This window comes from Natrix helvetica, assembly GCF_964273705.1.
Source record: "Natrix helvetica genome assembly, contig: HAP1_SCAFFOLD_99, whole genome shotgun sequence".
Lineage (NCBI taxonomy): Eukaryota > Metazoa > Chordata > Lepidosauria > Squamata > Natricidae > Natrix > Natrix helvetica.
In genome coordinates, this window is record NW_028113627.1 from 137,918 (window position 1) to 151,138 (window position 13,221).

Genomic DNA, 13,221 nt, shown 5'->3' on the forward strand with positions numbered 1-13,221 from the left:
GGGGGTTGTTTCTGTTGTGTAGGATTGGAATATAACTTATTGGCCCTGTATTTTGAGGGTGGAGGGAAGTTGCAGAAGCTGAAATGCGTTTGGGACAGACTGGGGAGTCCTATGTTTTCTCTCTTTTACATTTTCAGAGATTATATACAGCATAAAGAGTTAACAGTTGCACATGACTGCCAAGCCACTCCCACTCAGTCACATGGCTGGCAAGCCACTCTCACCCGGTCACATGACTGCCAAGCCACTCCCACTTGGTCACATGGCCGGCAAGCCACTCCCACCCAGTCACATGGCCGGCAAGCCACTCCCACCCAGACACATGGCCGGCAAAGCCACTCCCACAAAGCAGGCCACACCTATAGGAGAGGTTCTAAAATATTTTGGAAACCCACCACTGGCCTGGAGGCTGTTTGGGCCAGTCTGGCAGGCAATGAGCAGTCTCCTGTTTGCTGCTGACTGGCTAGTTTGAATGAGCAGCTTCGGGGATTGAGGTGTGGCAGCCAACCAACAAGGGGCTTGCAGTTCAGCCCAATGAGACAAAGGTAACAACCTCCTTGTTGATTGGCTGTTGCTGCTGCCTCAATCAGCAGCAGGAGGCTACTGTGGCCCAGTCCAGGACTAGGCCTACTGGCCACATGGACCCAGTTGAAGTCTTTTAGTCAGAAGCTGGTGAAAATGTTTTCCTTAGATTTCACGTTCTTACAGCTTTGCCATCGTCTGAACAAAACACTTTGGCTTTTCTGCTAGTGTGTCAGCCTCTTCTGGAGCTCTGGAGATCTTCAAAAAGTAAGTAATCCATGGGAAATGGGGTGGGGCACAGCAGGCCCAGTCTGCGGAGACCTGATGGGGCAGGATGGGGGGGAAGCAATTGTGGGGACCTCAGGGGAGCATGAGGTATCTCAGTGGATTGGGGGAGGCCTTGGATGGCCTGCTCCAGCACTAGGCCCAGCATTCTCTTCCCCACTCGGAGATACCTCATGTGCATTCAATTAACAAATGCATTGGGGAAAGCAGGGAGTGATCACATTCATTTAAAGTGATTCAATCAAACAAATCCTTGGGTTACAAATGTAATTGGCAGGCTCTATTACATTCGTAACTTGATTACCTGTATAATGAAAGTGAGGGAGGGTCTCAGGGAAGTCCTGCCTTAGCACTTGGCCACCACAGATCCCCCCCGCAAGTCCCGTGCCATGCACACCATGCCCACCCCCACCATGCCCACCCCCCCTGGGCATGCCCCCCGCCTGGCCCTCTGAGGTCAAACACAACCCTGATGCGCTCCTCAATGAAATTGAGTTTGACACCCCTGGCATAGATTAACTCCACAATTAACATCAGACCAACGATCAACTAAACAAGAAACTGCCGAACAAGCCCAACCAAAGAACTTCTAAGACAGGTATCCTCAAACTATGGCCTGCAGGCCGGATATGGCCCACCAATGCAAAGTATCCGGCCCGTGGAGTGTTGGGGTGAAAAGCAGCTGCCAGCTTGTAAAGTAGTGTGTTAAAAGTCTTTAAAAGTGCTTTAAAAACAGCCTTTCAGATGTTTTTCACAGCCATGTGATCCAGGGCCAGTGGGCGAGTAGGGTAGGGGCTGCTTTTAAAGTAGTGTTTTAAAAGTAAGTGAGTGAGTGAGTGACTGGGTTGGTGGTTGACACGTCTCCATGTCTGCTAGCTTTTTCAAAATCAGCTGAAGTTGGCTAACACTAATTCAAATGCAACCGCAGTATAATGCCTGAAGGAGAATTCACCCACTGCTTTGATTCTTTCCATATATAAAGTACATCCACCAAATTGGTTGCTGAACAATTTTGGTAGATAATCATGTGTGTATATACACATGCACAAGCGTGGCAAAAAGCAAATCAGTTTGTGAATTCTCCTCCAGGCTTAAAAGACCTTTAACCCTGTAATCCCAAATAAGCAGGCCCACACTTCTCATTGAATTAGTAGTATATTTATGTTGGTTAAAATTGTTCTTCATTTTAAGTATTATATTATTTCATGTTTTTTGTATTTCAAATAAAGATATGTGCAGTGTTCATAGAACATGTTTTTTTCAAACTATAGTCCAGCCCCCAACAGTCTAAGGGAGTATTATCCCTCCTTAATTCACCATTGGAGGGTGTGTGTGTGTGTGTGTGTGTTCCTAACCAAGGATGGTCTTAAATGTCTCCACCTTTCAAGATCTCGTTTGATTTCTTGCCATAATTTGGCAGTTATTTTAATATATTTCTTGATTATTATCTGTCACATGCAGACCACAATATTTCACTGAGTGGGTTATCTGACAGCCAGATTCTTCTTGTCCTTGCATATTATTTTTGTTGTTTGGGACAGTTATTCAAAATAGGAGAATCTCTTTCTCTATTTTTATTTTAAGAATCATGTTTTCTTCCATTGCTAATGTGTTTCTGTAATAATTTCAAAGGGTGTTCAGGTTGCACTGTATTCCATTGCCTGTAACACGATTTATTGTCAAACAGCATATTTTTAGACATACCAATATCAATCAGGGGAAAAAATAGAGCTCGAACTCCCATATTTCCAGTGGCTCTACTGTTAGAGCTGAGTAAACATGAGTTCTATTTAATATTCCATACAAGATACAATTTATTTTCCTCAAACTTTTATTTAAAAGTCCTAAACAAAATTTGACAAAGATTTGTCACTGAAATTACTTTGCCAGCTGGAGCAGAACTCCAGTAAGGATAATGGATTAGTCTGGCCCTTTGTAGGGAATAGTTATGACTGAAAACCACAGTGACCTTTAGTTCAGAAGCAAGGATCAACCCTTTAATTTGAGGTCCTATGTCATCTTCCTGCAGCAGCTAGAGGATTTTTGGGGGTACTGCCCCCAACATGCAGAATATGGAAAGAAGGGAGGTTCTGGTTTTCAGACAATAGATAAGGTTTTGTATTGGGAGAACAAACAAACAAAAAACCTCACAAACAAATGTGCCACCCCCCACAGAGCATCAAGGGAAACCATCATCATCATCCTCTGCCATTTCCTTGGCAAATTCTAGATCCTGCTGCTCACGCTCCCGGCGCTCCTGCAAAGCAAAGGTCGCAATATGGATTAGTACCGTTTAGTTGCTATACAGCAAAACTGAGTTTCAGTGCAAATTACACCAAAGGCCATTCCCCCCTCCTCCCCAACAGCTAAAACTATAATGCAAGTTTCAACAAGGCCCATAGAAAATACTTCTATTACATTTCTCACCTTTTCAAGTTGCTCATATGGCTGACAGATTGCAGAAAAAAAATTGCATTTGAAATGTTTCTGAGATATTTAATCTAAATGGTTGATATATGTATTTTTGGTATTAACTACATTCCCAATAGTGCATACTCAGTTTTCTAAGACTGAGAAAAGGGAGGGAGGGTGGCTGGTAAACCCAAGGACTTAAATGTATCATAATGTTCTAGCAACAAAAGTGCCTCCTTTTCTTTACATAATTAATATGACGTGATAACGGCAGCGAGAATTATACACACACAAAATTGGAAAAACAGAAATATACCTATAGATGAAAATGTAATAAAGAAAATATTAGACTGCCGAAATGGACAGGTTAACGATGAAAATTAAGGATAAAGAGGAAACAGAGTACTATTTTACTTGGGACCTATTTTATAAATGGTTACAAAATAGAAGCAGAAGTTAGTAATTTATAATTCAGGATGATTAATAAAATAAATGCAATAAATGCAAATAAAAACAAACAAACATACATATATATAAGCAATAATATCATAAGTAATATTACCACTGGATTATATTTGATTATAGATTAAATTGTATAGGGCAATTAGATGGGAAGATTATATTGTAAATATTAAGAGAATAATGGTTATAATTATGGTGTGTATAAAATTATGTGTATTCAAAAGAGATTTGATACAGACAGCACACTGTCATTGCAGAAATTGAAACGTTATGTACAATGTAACAAAGAAAAATGTATAATAAAAATAATTCCCCAAAGAAGTGCCTCCTTTTGTCAGGCATTTGTAGGAACATTATTGTGCTATGCTGGGCACAAGGCTATAGCTCCCTGTATAATAGGAGCTGCTGGCGCGGGAGCCACTTGTTTTTTAACAGAAAGAATAAAAAACCTTTTACTTTGACAATGCTGCGTGTGATCTGCCTCCTAGCTCTGACCCGACTTCAACACTGGGCACAAGGATATATGCCCTACATCTTAAATGTCTGCCCAAAAAAGATGACTTCTGTTTGTTTTATTGTTTTGTTTTGTTTTATTGGATTTATATGCCGCCCTTCTCCCAAAGGACTCAGGGCATTAAAAAACCCATGTTACAAAACTTAAAAGAAAATTAGAAACAATCCAAGAAACAAATCGAATTAATATAACACTAACATTTGAAAAATGAGATAAAATTAACAGGCCAGGCCGGCTTGCTGGAAAAGCCAACTTTTTAGGGCGCATCGGAAGGACTGGAGGTCAGGGATTATGCGAAGCTCCGGGGGCAGCTCATTCCAGAGGGAAGGCGCTCCCACAGAGAAGGCTCTCCCCCTGGGGGTCGCTAGCCGACACTGTCTGGCTGACGGCACCCTGAGGAGGCCAACTCTGTGGGATCACACAGGACGGTGGGAGGCTACTGGTGGCAGTAGGTGGTCTTGCAGGTACCCTGGGCCTAAGCCATGGAGCGCTTTAAAGGTCATAATTAGTACCTTGAATCGCACCCGGAAAACAACTGGCAACCAGTGCAGGCCGCCTAAAAGGGGTGTAACTTGGGAGCACCTAGGTACCCCCATGATAACCCGCCTGGCCGCATTCTGGACCAGCTGAAGCCTCCGGGTGCTCTTCAAGGGCAGCCCCATGTAGAGAGCGTTGCAGTAGTCCAGGCGAGAAAGGATGAGGGCATGAGTGACTGTGCATAGAGCATCCCGATCCAGGAAGGGGCGCAACTGACGTACCAGGCGAACCTGGTAAAAGGCCCCCCTGGTCACGGCCGTCAGGTGTTCTTCTAAACTAAGCCGCGTGCCCAGGGGGACTCCCAGATTGCGTGCCCTCTCTGAGGGGGCTAAAATTTCTCCCCCTATCATCAAAGATGGAACAAGATGCACAAATCGGGATGACGGAAACCACAGCCCCTCAGTCTTGGAGGGATTGAGCTTGAGCCTGTTCCTCCCCATCCAGATCCGCACAGCCTCCAGGCATCGGGACATCACGTCGAGGGCATCGTTTGGGTGGTTTGGGGTAGAGATGAAAAGTTGGGTATCATCAGCATATTGATGATACCATACCCCAAAACCACGGATGATCTCGCCCAGCGGTTTCATATATATGTTGAACAGGAGGGGTGAGAGAACCGACCCCTGGGGCACCCCACAAGTGACGCGCCTCGGGGTCGATCCCTGCCCTCCAGTCAACACGAACTGCAACCGATCCGACAGGTAGGAGGAGAACCACCGTAAAATGGTGCCCCACACTCCCAACCCCCCGAGTCGTTGCAGTAGGATACCATGGTTGATGGTATCGAAAGCCGCCGAGAGGTCTAATAGGACCAGGACAGAGGAGCAGCCCCTGTCCCGGGCCTGCCAGAGATCATCGACCAACGCGACCAATGCCGTCTCCGTGCTGTACCCGGGCCTGAAACCCGACTGAAACGGATCCAGGTAAACAGCTTTATCCAGGTACTGGGGAAGCTGACGTGCTACCACGGTTAGCCGAAACTAACCACGAGGGTCACGGGTCCAGCACACAAGTGGCAGCACTGAGTCTCCCCATAATCCTGTCCATGCCCTCGGGGGTCACAGGGTGAAACTCATCCCAGATTGTCTCCACAAGATTCATCCCCGTCGACGCGCCCGAATCTACCCAGTCAGAGTCCAAGCCTGTCTGGATCTGAGCGATTTTATCCTGCAGATACTGAACAAATTCTTCAGCCCTACCCTGCAAGGGGTCTTTCCCTGTTCCTTGTTTAAGTAAGGAACGGGTCACCCTAAACAGGGCGGCTGGGCAGTTATCTGCGGACGCGATAAGAGCGGAAAAATGTTGCCATTTTGCCGCTTTTATCGCCACTAAGTAGGATTTAATATGAATTCTTACTAGTATTCGATCAGATTCGGACCGGCTGGCCCTCCAACCACTCTCTAGGCTTCTTTTTCGGCATCCCAGGCTTCCACTAGGGCTTCGGTCGAGTTGTGAGCAAGGGATTCAGGAAAAGTCCCAAGTTCCATCAGGAACCTTTCAGGGTCCATCAGGCGCCTGGGGCGGAACCATCTAGTCAGTTCCGCCTCCCTGCGGTGAGGGGTAGCAGTATGGAAGTCAAGCCTGATGAGGAAATGATCAGACCATGACAAGGGTTGAATAGAAATATCCCCTAAATCTAGATCATTCATCCACTGCCCAGAGACAAAAATCAGGTCGAGCGTGTGTCCCCTATTATGGGTGGGGTTAATTGAGTTAGGTCCATAGCCGTCATGGAAGCCATGAACTCCTGAGCTGACTCGGATGTCTCGCCAATGGAAGGCAGATTGAAATCCCCCAGGATCATAAGCCTGGGGAAATCAACCGTCAATCCAGCTAACATATGCAGCAGCTCCGGCAGGGCCGATGAAACGTAGCAGGGAGACAGGTACGTAACAAAAAGGCCCACCTGAACTCCAAGGCCCCATTTCACAAAAAGGGACTCACACCCGCCTATCTAAGGCACAGTGACCTCCTGAGGTCTGAGACTTTCCCTAATAACCACCACCCCGCCCCTGCCCTGGGCTCTCGGCTGGTGAAACGCCCGGAACCCTGATGGGCATAGTTCACTAAGGGGAACACCCCCCCTCATGGCCCAACCAGGTCTCCATAATGCACGCCAGGTCCGCTCTACCGTCTTGTATGAGGTCCTAAATGAGGGGAGCCTTATGCACCATGGACCTGGCGTTAAGCGACACCAGCCGGAGACCAGGGTCCTGTAATCCCGAGCACCCGGGGGTGCGAGAAGGGCGATGAGGGTTGGAACGCGCAATCGCTCTTAAACAGTGAGCCCGCGTCCCCCGAACATAATTTGGCCCTCGGCCCCCACCTCTCCCACAAACAGTAGAGTTCTGCAAAATGATCTATACATTCACCTACTTTGCTGCATTTAATCAACATTGTCAGTAACATGATACCAGGGATACCTCTAGATCAGTGTTTCTCAACTGTGGCCATTTGAAGATGTGTGGACTTAAACTCCCATGACTGGCTGGGGAATTCTGGGATTTAAAGTCCACACATCTTCAAATGGCCACAGTTGAGAAACACTGATCTAGATGATATCAAAATTAAACATCAATTTTAAAAAGATCTTTGAAATCTCACAAGACAAGTTTAAGAGAGTACAACAAACCATTTTGTATTTAAATCTTACATGATTTCAGCAATTTAATGTCCAAATGCCATTACACAAGAACAAACAACAGGACCTAGTTCATTAAGATTGCCAGCCCATAATCAAGCACAAAACAATGACCCAACTAAGGAGCTTTCTGTGTGGTTGCCAGGAAACCTCACCTCTGCAGACTCCAAGTCCTTGTTGTAAGATTTTGGGGGGAATCTCATAGCCTAGGCATGGGAGAAAATGAAAACAGAAAACACAAATAAGTTAAAGGTAAACTTCAAAAAGAAAGCTCACAGGAAGACTAGTCATGGAAATCTTCAATAACAGAGGCAAAGGCACAAAAGGACAATCCAAAAGGGAGATGTTTTAGCTGTTCCACTTGAAACTGATGGACAAATACTATATATATATATCTTATTATTATGTCTTTGGTGAAGGGAACCAAATTCTCTACCTGCTACAATTTCTTCCCAGAATTGGAGAGTTCCGTGTCTTCCCCTGATCTAAAAAAAAGCAGTTAATACTTACATAGTCTTTTAAAGATCTTAAAGGGCTTTAAGCATTGGTGACAACCTTTGTTTGACAATAGAGAAAACTACTGATATTAACTGGATGATCAAAGCTCCCTTCTTTTCAACCTTTTGCAGACAAGGTGCACACTCAGTAACTCTCCTGTGGAGTTGTGATGCACATTTGATTTTTCACCTCATACAGCCTCTGCAGGCAGCTCCCTGGTACCCCAAAACTGCATTTGCAGCAAAATGACCAAATTCTGAGCTTTGTGGTTTTTGCTTTTTTGAGGCTGTGGGGGAAGTTTGCCTCTGAGAGGCCTCCTACCCTGTCCCCATCCCCAACACACACTCCAGAAGCCCATCCCCAAAGTGTGAGAAAAATTTGTCCTTCTCTTTCCAGTAATGTCACTGCTAGAATGCTGAAATACAACTCCCAACTCCTTAAACACTGACCACCCTTGCCTTACCTTGACAGACATATTGTGAATGTCGAGGCAGAAGGAAATACGTTGGTGGAAAGCAAGCTGGGGCTCCCGGGTGGAATAGATGTCAGTCATCTCCTTTGACTGGACATACCCTTTCTCATGGTTAATACTAGCTTCAATCACACAATCCCGAATAGCCTGGAAATCAAGGCACAATGGTGAAGTGGCTCTCCAATGACTACTTAGGTGAGAAGGCAAGGGAGCATCAGAGGAAGCTTTTCACAGCTTGTTTGGGAAAACAACTTTTAGAAAGAGGTTACTATCTTCTGAACAGTCCAGATGCAGAGTTGCAGACTTAAGTGGTTTGCTAATGGAAAGGAAGAATTATCAAATTCTATGTCATTAATACCAAAGGCATAATATGATGCCAGGAAGTAAAAACAGACAAAGGATAAAGCAATCAGTAACAGCTTTTGAACAATTTATTTTGGGGTTTTCCAAATAATCAAGACCCAAAGTAAATTTCTCTGTCACAAAGACTGGCACCTAATGGCTTTCAAGTGCAACCCAGTGGCTTAGGATGTCTGAGAGAAGATTGTAAACTGTATAGTTCCTCACCTTGGCAACAATGAATTCAGCATCCTCTGGGCTATCCAACTGCAACTTCTGAGCTATATCAGCTAAGGATATGCGTGAATACGAAAGGCTGATCATGCGAACACCTAAATAAGAGTTAAAGAAAACCAATGCCAATGTACAGGTGAAACTCGAAAAAATTAGAATATCATGCAAAAGTTCATTTATTTCAGTAATGCAACTTAAAAGGTGAAACTAATATGAGATAGACTCATTACATGCAAAGCAAGATAGTTCAAGCCGTGATTTGTCATCATTGTGATGATTATGGCTTACAGCTCATGAAAACCCCAAATCCACCATCTCAGAAAATTAGAATATTGTGAATAGGTCCAATATTCTAGGCTCAAAGTGTCCCAATCTAATCAGCTAATTAATCCATAACACCTGCAAAGGGTTCCTGAGCCTTTAAATGGTCTCTCAGTCTGGTTCAGTAGGAATCACAATCATGGGAAAGACTGCTGACCTGACAGTTGTGCAGAAAACCATCATTGACACCCTCCATAAGGAGCGAAAGCCTCAAAAGGTAATTGCAAAAGAAGTTGGATGTTCCCAAAGTGCTGTATCAAAGCACATTAATAGAAAGTTATGTGGAAGGGAAATGTGTGGAAGAAAAAGGTGCACAAACAGCAGGGATCACTGCAGCCTGGAGAGGATTGTCAGGAAAAGGCCATTCAAAAGTGTTGAGGACTTTCACAAGGAGTGGACTGAGGCTGGAGTCAGTGCATCAAGAGCCACCACACACAGACTTCTGGTGGTAACGTAGGCATTGAAAGACGTTCCTTTGGGAACGCCAGCCCCGTGATCGAGTTAAGTTGCTAGAACAGCGTAAATCAGCTGTCTAGAGGCTTGAAAACTCTCCCCTCGGGAAAAGAGGGGGAGGTGAGTAGCCGGGCAAGGGTAGAGCTCCCCTAGACCCCTAGGAGCAATTCTGGGGCTCGAAGGGTGAGAGCCCCCCAGTAGCACGACAGAACTTGTCTGGGACGCTTCTGCTCTAGCAGAAACAAAACGTCACGACCATCCCTGCAATCAACGTTTCAATCTACATTTGAATAACATGCAGGCAGAGCAAAGACAGGAGTGATTACAATTGCAAGTACAAACTTTAACTCTGATGTAGTAATACTTCATTCTGCGAAGATTAAGGGGAACTAAAGGGAAGATTGCACCTGAATATCAAAGGGCATGGTGAAAGTGAAACTTAAAAGGAAGGATAGTATTAAGTACCTGTTAACGTTGTTAAAAGATCCAAGAGCTCAAGATTAAAGAAAACAGCATTAGTTTACTAACAAGCTATAAGATTTAACAAATCTGGGGATTAGGTGGTCTTTTTGGATTTAACAATTTGGCTGTTGAAAAGTGTGATTTGAATATTTGGAAATGGCTTCAAAACAAATAAAATTAAGTGTCTCTAAGAGTGTGGGAAGTTCCCCAGCCCAGAGACATAAATCACAGTCTTTATTACCCCCAGCGGACACAGAAACTTTGACACTTGAAGCCCTCCAAAGCGCTTTAAAGGAACAAGCCGCTGTTTTGGAAGGAAAGATTACAACTGCTTTTAAAGATGTGTCTGACGAAATGTCTGAAATTAAGGATTTAATCCAAACCCGCAATCAACAGATAAGAGAGGATATAGTGGATGCATTTAAGGGTTTATTTGGTTATGTAACATCACTGGAGGATAGGGTGGACGAAATTAACCATTCTAATGTCAATTTGGAGAAGAAAGTAGATGAGGCACAAAGTAAGATCGATAAGTCAGAGGCAGAGGTTACAATGATACAATATAGAGCGATGGAATTTGCTTTGAGAATAAGAGGCCTGAAAGAAAATAACAAGAAAACTTAAGAGAAATTTTTGCAGAAGCTTTTGCTCAACTAATCGGCGAACCAAAGGTAGAATATGATTGGCAGATGGACAAAATTTGCCATGTTAATTCATGGATTGCCAGACAGAGACAACTACCAAGAGATATTGTAATCTATTTTGTCACCAGGAAAACAAGGAATTGAATATTACAAGCGACTTATAAAAACAAGCTACAAGTGGCAGGTCAGGAGGTGGCAGTATTGAAGGAATTCCCCCTAAAATGTTGAGATCCAGAAAGGATTATGCATTCCTACTGGATGAACTTAGAAATCGCCAGATACAGTACAGATTGGAGGTTCCAGCTGGACTGGTGGTGAATTATTTAGGTGAAAGATATCGTCTTAATTCAGTTTGGAAGGCAAGAGATTTTTACAGTAATGTATTAAAGGCTGGATACCTACCATCTCCAGGACTCAGAAGAAGAAAAGAAGCAGGGGAGGCTAGACAGGAAGATACCCAGGTACAAGCGGGTGCTGCTCAAGCCTTGGAATTATCTGAGGAGACAGAAGGAGTTATGGAACAAAGACAAACCCGAGCAGCAACCAAACGTAAAGAACAAGAATTAAAGATGCAACAAGCTCAGATAACAATCCAAGAAGTTACAAATATAAATACAGAAGCTGTGGGGGGAGCCAGACCTAAGAAGAAATTCCAGCAGGATTTCCAGGTGGCTCTTAAAAAGCTTCAGGGGGCTGAAGATGACAATTAAATTCCTGACCTGGAATGTTAATGGTTTAAACTCACCACAAAAAAGGAAAAAAATATTTCACCATCTGAAAAAATTTAAAAATAATGTAATTTGTTTGCAAGAAACACATATTAGAACAAATGACCAGAAATATCTGATGAATGCAAGATTGGGAATGCACTTTGTGGCATCTGCTCCAGAGAAGAAAAATGGCATAGTTATATACTTAAGGAAAGACTTAAAGGCTGAATTAATTGAAGCAGATCCTCAAGGAAGATATATCGCAATTGAATTATTAATAGAAGGAAAGAAAATACTTTTAACGGGAGTATATGCTCCCAATCAACAACAAGAAAAATTTTACAAGTTGCTCCATACTAAATTAATACAATGGGATTATAGATCGTGTATATTACTGGGTGACTGGAATGGAGTATTGGATACTATGAAAGACAAGAAGCGACTTTTGCAAAATATTCAAACATGAGCAAGATTGCCTAAATCTTTCTTCGACATGATGGAGGATATGGAACTGAGGGATATTTGGCGAGAACAGAATGTTAAAGAACAAGACTTTACATTTTTTTTCCTGATAGGCACCAATCTTTCTCTAGAATTGACTTTATATTAATTACGAATGATTTTCTTTCCAGGGTGAAGATGATGAAGATATGTCCGAGAACCCTAACAGATCATAACCCGGTGTGGATGGAACTGGAATATGGAGAGGGATCTAGGAGGTCTTAGAGGTTAAATGGAAATTTATTTAGATATGAGGGAAATGTCACAGAATGTAAAAAACTACTGAAAGAATATTTTGCTTTTAACATGCATAAGGGAATATCCATGGAAATGGTTTGGGATGCAAGTAAAGCATATATGAGAGGTGTTTTAATAAACTTGAATAACCAATATAGACGTAGACAGGGTGGAAAACGAAGGGAACTAGAAGAAGAGATAAAAAAGAAAGAGCAGGCGCTAATATCTAACCCAGATGATAAGAAGACAAAAGAAGAAATTACTTTACTACGAGGGCAATTCAACATGTTGATGTCAGATGAAGTAGCAACTAATTTGTTATACGCTAAACACAATACTTTTTGCAATGCAAATAAACCAGGTAGATGGTTAGCATATATGTTAAGGAAAAAACAAAAGTCTCGTACCATAGAGAAAATAGAGTACAAAGGTAAAGAAGTTTATCAACAGGATATGATTAAAAAGGCTTTTTTAGAATTTTATACGAGACTGTATGCTGGGGATAAAATACAAGGTTTAGATATAGATATTTGGAGAAAGAGAATATCCCCATAGTCACAGATGAGCAAAGGGAAAGATTGAATCAACCGATATCCACGGAGGAAATTCTCCTGGTAATTAAGCAGTTAGAAGTTGGTAAGGCCCCTGGCACAGATGGATTGACAGCGGTTTATTACAAAAATCTACAACTAGAAATGGTAGAACCTCTTAAGGAACTATTTAATAAAATACAACTGGGAGGAGGAGTACCACCATCTTGGAGAACAGCCTTTATTTCCCTGATTCCGAAAGAAGATCAAGATCACAGTCAGCCAAAAAACTATAGGCCTATATCACTACTCAATACAGATTATAAAATTTTTGCTAAAATACTAGGAAATAGGTTGATGTCAGTTATACAACAAATGATTCACAATGATCAATCTGGTTTTATACATGGGAGACAAATGAAAAGTAATGTAAGACAAATTGTTAAT

At 42.9% G+C, this 13,221-nt stretch overlaps 1 protein-coding gene across 5 annotated transcripts in view; it reads right to left on the minus strand.

Annotated features, from left to right (window-relative positions):
- Positions 1-2,620: 2,620 nt before the first annotated feature.
- LOC309382294 (26S proteasome non-ATPase regulatory subunit 3-like) overlaps positions 2,621-13,221 on the minus strand; it is a 53,650-nt gene continuing 43,049 nt past the window's right edge. For 3 of the 5 annotated variants that reach the window (XM_081971792.1, XM_081971794.1, XM_081971791.1), the window contains 4 exons: positions 8,911-9,014; positions 8,335-8,490; positions 7,529-7,579; positions 2,621-3,064 (listed from right to left, as the gene is read on the minus strand). In XM_081971792.1, the coding sequence (XP_081827918.1) occupies positions 2,987-3,064; positions 7,529-7,579; positions 8,335-8,490; positions 8,911-9,014 (389 nt within the window). In that variant the 3' untranslated portion in view covers positions 2,621-2,986. The remainder of the gene's footprint in view (positions 3,065-7,528; positions 7,580-8,334; positions 8,491-8,910; positions 9,015-13,221) is intronic. The other 2 variants (XM_081971795.1, XM_081971793.1) reach the window with 1 other exon arrangement.